The 6,596-nt window shown below is 33.6% G+C and overlaps 2 protein-coding genes across 2 annotated transcripts; one reads left to right on the forward strand and one right to left on the reverse strand.

Moving 5' to 3' along the window:
- Positions 1-2,419: 2,419 nt before the first annotated feature.
- On the forward strand, positions 2,420-4,439 carry LOC107187078 (guanine nucleotide-binding protein subunit beta-like protein). Its single transcript, XM_015575109.1, has 5 exons — positions 2,420-2,674; positions 2,958-3,166; positions 3,450-3,656; positions 3,833-3,943; positions 4,076-4,439. The coding sequence occupies exons 1-5, from the start codon at positions 2,566-2,568 to the stop codon at positions 4,391-4,393; spliced, it is 954 nt and encodes a 317-aa protein (XP_015430595.1). The 5' UTR covers positions 2,420-2,565; the 3' UTR covers positions 4,394-4,439.
- Positions 4,440-4,506: 67 nt separating this feature from the next.
- Positions 4,507-5,951, reverse strand: LOC107188156 (NFU1 iron-sulfur cluster scaffold homolog, mitochondrial-like). The gene is made up of 4 exons (XM_015576444.1): positions 5,714-5,951; positions 5,209-5,636; positions 4,811-4,914; positions 4,507-4,731 (listed from the first exon to the last, which is right to left on the reverse strand). Exons 1-4 carry the CDS (start codon positions 5,791-5,793, stop codon positions 4,507-4,509), a joined length of 837 nt encoding a protein of 278 aa, XP_015431930.1. The 5' UTR covers positions 5,794-5,951.
- Positions 5,952-6,596: the final 645 nt, after the last annotated feature.

The following is a 6,596-nucleotide window of genomic DNA, read 5'->3' on the forward strand; positions in this document are numbered from 1 at the left end:
TTGGTATGCATAATGGATGGTCACAATTTAAGTCTATTGATAGATAGACTAAAATTAATAATAAACGATGTGATAATGAATATGAATATAACAATGAATATCGAATTATGATTTAAGTTTAACTTACAGTAACTTAACACAGTGGTAGACGCTTTGAGGATGTAGACGTTGATCGATGTCTTCTTTCGATAGAATAACTGATTGGAAAAAAATTTTTCATTATACAATACATATAGAATACATAATATGCACAGTAAATAAATCACAGTATAGAAATCACAGTAAATAAATCACAATAAATGAATCACAGTACATAAGAAGATAACTATCGAAGCCAATGGTTCTCGAACATCTGTAACATACAAGGGATTAGTAACAAGAGAGGGGACACAACAATATGCACAGTAAATAAATTAATAATATGCACAGTAAATACATTGATGGTTGTCGAATGCCTGCAACAAACAATGGGTTAGTAACAAGAGAAAGGACGAGTATGAGACGCGCGCCCACCCTCCGCGACGGCTCACGAGAAAGTGAGGAAGCTAACGCCGTTATAATATTGAGCGTACGCAGGTTTGTTCGTGTTGGATTGTTTTTGCCGGCTTGAACGACCTTCCTTGAACGACCCAAACACCGGATGATACAGCCAGGTCTAGTGTTGTATAAAGCTCGAGTCTTTGAAGCTACAAAGCTTAGCCGTAAAGACTGAGTCTTTAAGGCTACAATCATATGAAGCTCGAGGCTCAAGGCTCGAGCTCCAAGGCTCGAGTCGTCGAGGCTCGAGGCTCGAGTTTCAAGGCTTTGAGTAGTCGAGGCTCGAGCCTCGAAGCTCGAGGCTTTTATGTTTAACAGGTTCACTGCTGAGCGTGTTTCTGCTGGTTTTGTCTTCAGCGCCAAAGAGTGATTGCCCATTAAAATCATATAATAATATATTACACAATATGATTATATGTATTGTGCAAACTTGTCATGCGTAGTACATTAATCTTGCTGCCGGTCATCTATGACTCCCACGGCGTAAGAGTATGTTTCCAGTCGATCAGATAATACTATATTTTGAACATTACAGACAAATTTTTAGCAATGTTTCATTTCGTCTACTATTCAATGGTTATTTTGTTTCATTTTTCATTTCCCTTTCTTGGTATCAATCTCTCATGTGTTTGCAGTCATCGCTGTATTTTTTAAAAACTGTATAAAGTATAATATTATAGATTTAGTGTAAATTCCATTATTTAACACTTAAGGGTTCTAGAGGGTTGAACCTTAAAGCTTCAGACTTAATGTGGAATAACACAGTGACGATTGGCAAAAATTAAGTTTTTTATATATATACTTTCAAAGTATAATTTTTCGAAAATATTCTACCAGAATATTAAGTCGAATATCACGTGAATAACGAAAAAAATGTCCCAACTTTGATCAATGAACCGTGAACAAATTGAGAAATTATTTTGTTCGACGCGTAACATCCTATGACTCGTATATCTTGCTCAAGTATACATAGGTATTTTGTAATAAAAGAAAATTTAACGTATTGTCCAAAATATATATTTCGCAAGATATAAAACGAATAAAACAAGAACATGTAAAAAGTAACATTTATAAACATGTCCATTAACGATGCATTTAGAATAACTTGTCTTGTACTTAAGTGAAAACATATATACTTTTCCGTTTCATCTTTAATGACTGTCATATTTATCCCTTAACCTTAAACTGAAGCATCGGATATTTTTATTCCCGTCAAATCATATAGATACACACAATATGAATGGAATAACACTTCATTTGTGCTAATAATACCCAGAATTCATGCTTTATCGGTAACGTCGGATATTGACACTAAAATGGTAACAGGGCTACGTAGCTCCACGCAGCCCTATGAACGTGGGACAGAAAAAAGCATTGGATGATAGGTCTATTCTATACCTAGTCGGTGATATTACTACGTACATGCTCTTTACTGGCAGCGCGTACAACTTGTATTCCGCATGCACACGGTGTATACGATTGTGTATACGACCGTGCGGTGCATCAGCATGCGTTTTTGTATGGACGCATCGATTGCAGCGCTATCTGGTTAGTGGAAGATTCATGAAACTTTTGGTCTTCATTTAGGGATCCACTTTTTTCCCTAGTGGAAGCTGAGTTTATTCGTGAGGATACATATTTATTTATCATATATATCTTATATTGCATATATCGTATACAGTTTATACATACGTTTATGTTTATATGTTTTATATTTTATATTAATATTGAAATAAATATATAAAGTATAGTATGATATTTTATTCTCTCTCAACGCAGAAAGAACTTTTGTGTTGGGTATCAACCCTAGCCTCAACCCTCGCTCGCGTCGATAAATCTATTTACTTTATGCACCATCCTTCAGATCCATGGTCGGTTGATACATCTAGAAATGTATGATCTGTGACCGCGTACACATCTATTTGGAGGGGGTCTGTCGTTCTTTTCGTTCAACGCGTTGTTGAATGTGGACCGGTTGACGGAATCCGTTGCAATCTGTAATATAGAATATTTTAAAACGCTTTAAAAATGACTGAAACTCTTCAGCTAAGGGGTACGTTACGAGGACATAATGGATGGGTCACGCAAATCGCAACAAATCCAAAATATCCGGACATGATATTGTCTTCTTCACGTGGTGAGTTTAGTAACATACACTTCCTGTTATTGATCACTTTTTTTTACTAAATGCGCGTATGCATTATATATTATGAATACCAGTAATGTGTCTCTTACATTCAACTTTCAACATTCAATTCTAGTACATGCTTTCAATGAAAATTACAATTATTATATGAAATTATTCTATGTGTATTGTTTCATCTGTGCCTTTATGTTTACTGAAAGACGAAATATGAAGTGTTGATTATTTGTATTAACAGGGGAGTTAAACTTCATAATTTTACGAATTTTATTCTTAGATAAAACCCTGATAGTGTGGAAGTTAACACGCGACGAAGCAAATTATGGTATTCCTCAAAAACGTTTGTACGGCCACTCTCATTTTATTAGTGACGTAGTACTATCCTCTGATGGTAACTATGCTCTATCTGGTTCATGGGACAAAACACTACGTCTTTGGGATTTGGCTGCAGGTCGTACTACACGAAGATTCGAAGACCATACCAAGGTGTGAAATTTTACTTCTGATCTTCGCTCATCATTCGTCGTGAAATGAACGGAAGCTTTTTTTTTTAAATTTTTTTTTATTAAATGCCACGGGCAGAAGATAAACTACGTGAGTGATGGGAAATATACTGAAGCTTTTTTTTTATATATTTTTTTTTATATTTAAAAGTAGAAGAGGTGGGCAATTAAGTCTATGGTATTGTAAGTATCGATCATGTCCAATATGCGCACAGGTACTGTTTACAACAAATTACAAAATCAAATAAGTGAATATGTGTTAACAGGATGTTTTAAGTGTTGCCTTCTCTGTGGACAATCGCCAAATTGTTTCTGGCTCTCGAGACAAGACTATTAAGTTGTGGAACACTTTGGCAGAGTGCAAGTACACTATTCAAGACGATGGACACACAGATTGGGTCAGCTGTGTGCGTTTCTCTCCTAATCATTCGAATCCTATTATTGTGTCTGCAGGTTGGGATAAGCTGGTCAAGGTATGTCAGTATTTTCTACAAAAAATAATTATTCAACAATTATGTAATATGATGTATACTTTTTATTAAACATGATATTCGTGAGTGTTTGCGGATATGGGACTGATTTGAAAAATAGTAAATTATTTGTTAAAATTACTAGTTTGTATTATTAGCAGTAACATATGGTTTTTTAGGTCTGGAACTTGACAAACTGTAGGCTAAAGATTAATCACATTGGACACACTGGATATCTTAACACAGTTACCGTATCCCCTGATGGTTCACTTTGTGCTTCTGGTGGCAAGGTATATATTGGAAGAAAATACTGTATCATTTAATATAATGGAGCTTTATAAAGATTTATTAATAGCTTTGTAATTATTTATGTGCTCAACTTATTTGTCAATAAATATAAATATTTTCTTCCAAATTTTTAGGACTGCAAGGCTATGTTATGGGACTTGAATGATGGAAAGCATCTTCACACTTTAGACCATAATGACATTATAACAGCTTTATGCTTCAGTCCTAATCGTTACTGGCTTTGTGCTGCATTTGGACCATGGATTAAGATATGGGATCTTGAAACCAAGGAAATGGTTGAAGAATTGAAACCGGAAGTTGTATCCGCGACAAGTAAAGCTGAACCACCTCATTGTCTGTCGTTAGCGTGGTCTACTGATGGACAAACATTATTCGCCGGATATTCCGACAACACTATTCGTGTATGGCAAGTTTCCGTAACTAGCCGTTAAGCACTTTATACAAAAAGTAAAACAATAAAAAAAGGAAAAGATACGAAACGAGATTTGAAATCTTTTTATTTACATGACTGTTCTTACATAAGTACTAAACTACATTTCAAATATTATTTTTCTTCGCTCTGTTCCGATTTTTTAATCTTCTCCTCGAAATTTTTAAATTCCTTCTTCGCGATCTGATCGATTTCATCTTCTACTTGAATCACCCCAAGAACTTCTGGAATATAGAACTGCATCATATTTTGAACTCCATTTCTTAAAGTGACCACAGAACTTGGACAGCTAGTACAAGAACCTTGCATTTTCAGTTTTACTATACCCTCTTCGAACCCCTGTTATTAAAAGCATAAAAGTATAACTCGAATCAATTAGGGACTAGTAGCATGAAATTATTATTACACAAATACGTACCACAAAAACGATATCACCACCATCTTCTTGAACTGTTGGCCGTATACGAGTATCTAACAATTCTTTTATCATTTGCACTATTTCATCGTCGTCATCAGTAATTTCTGCAAATGAAAACATGATTTAATATTTGTCCACTTGGAAATTTATTTATAAACTATTTAATATTTGTTTTTATTAACAAAGAAACTGATAGTTTTGCTTGGTTCATAATTTTCTACTGGGAATAAAACATTTATTAATAGATTTTTAGCTATTAATTGTTGTTTTTGGAAAGTCTATTAAATAATCCTTAACAGATGGAACTGTTAACATCTGAGAAATCAGATAATTGCATGTACTTATTTGTTTATATAATGCTTTGTAAAATACTGTAAATAAAAGGAAAAAGAAATTACGAGTATCTGCTGCAGGCTGATCTTCATTTAACACTGGCAAACCAGATGCAAAGAAGTCCATGATGACTGCAAATACTTCTGGTTTTAATAATTTCCATTCAACATCCTCGTCTATTTTTGTAATCGTAATAAAATCAGGTCCAAAGAAAACAGATTTGACACCCTCGACTCGAAATAACATTTTCGCGAGTGGCGAACAGTAGGCTTCTGTTGCATTAGGAAAGTCTTTAGTTTGGCCTTGTTGAAGCACATTTACTCCAGGAAGAAACTTTAAACTATTAGGATTTGGAGTGTCTTGTGTTTGAATAAACATGTCACGTTTTTGCATATTGATGACACCAAGTTGTTTTGTAACAGAAAGTAGACATCGTTTTAAAGAACGAGTACTGCTACAAGTATGCATATACAATTCCGAATCTTTTAAGATTCTGAAATATGATAATATTGTTAATACTAAACACTATACTGTAAGTTGTGAGTATGTTTGATTCTACTGTAAACTTACTTTGGATATTGGTATGCTACCAGAGATCTGAAACTCAAACGTCGACCGGTTCGTAAGGTGTTTATTAAAATTTTATCCATTATTTTTTTATTATTTGATTTTTACTGTAAAAAGTCATTACTCGGACAGTTAAGGTTATGTTGTGTTTTACAATTCCAATTCTCTGTCTATTTATTCGCTTACGTTTTGCAATATTTAATTTATTTTTGCAATAGGCGTAGTTTCACGTTATTCTTGTGACAGATACTAACGGAAGTGACGCTACAAGTGTGGATACCTGTGTTATATATACATATGTATATATACACATATTACATACTTATTGTATTGTATTCACTTGAGTGTCAATCCGACTCAATCCGACTGTTTCACTTTATATAAGGGTGAAAAGTGATTATTGGCAAAACTAACAATAATTATTAATATTCGTTTTTTTATTAAACTAGCTCTAACCAATTCTGATCAGTATAATGCTTTGAAAATAAACAATTAAACCTCTTTTTTACTGTTTACAGCTTATGTTCTTTCACTCAATTTGCATTCATAGTAACGTTTAGGTTAGGTTTCGGTTACAAATTTAACTTGAAATTAAAGGTACTTCTGTATAATTGTTTGCGACATTTTAAAAAATATTTTGCCTTTTGAGGGAGTCCCTTTCAATATATTAAAGTGTGAAAGAAATCGGAGATACCGACCGAATTGTAAACTATTACCATTACTTTAACTCCTTTTATTATGAAAGAAATCTCACCTTTGATAATTGCTAAATCATGTCTAGGATCTTAATCATAAATAAACAAACAAGTAACAATTAACATGCTATCAATAACAATAAAGTATATTTACTGTAACATAAAGTGTCAGTATGTAACAACTCAACCAC

This window comes from Dufourea novaeangliae, unplaced genomic scaffold, assembly GCF_001272555.1.
Source record: "Dufourea novaeangliae isolate 0120121106 unplaced genomic scaffold, ASM127255v1 scaffold2, whole genome shotgun sequence".
Taxonomy (NCBI): Eukaryota; Metazoa; Arthropoda; class Insecta; order Hymenoptera; family Halictidae; genus Dufourea; species Dufourea novaeangliae.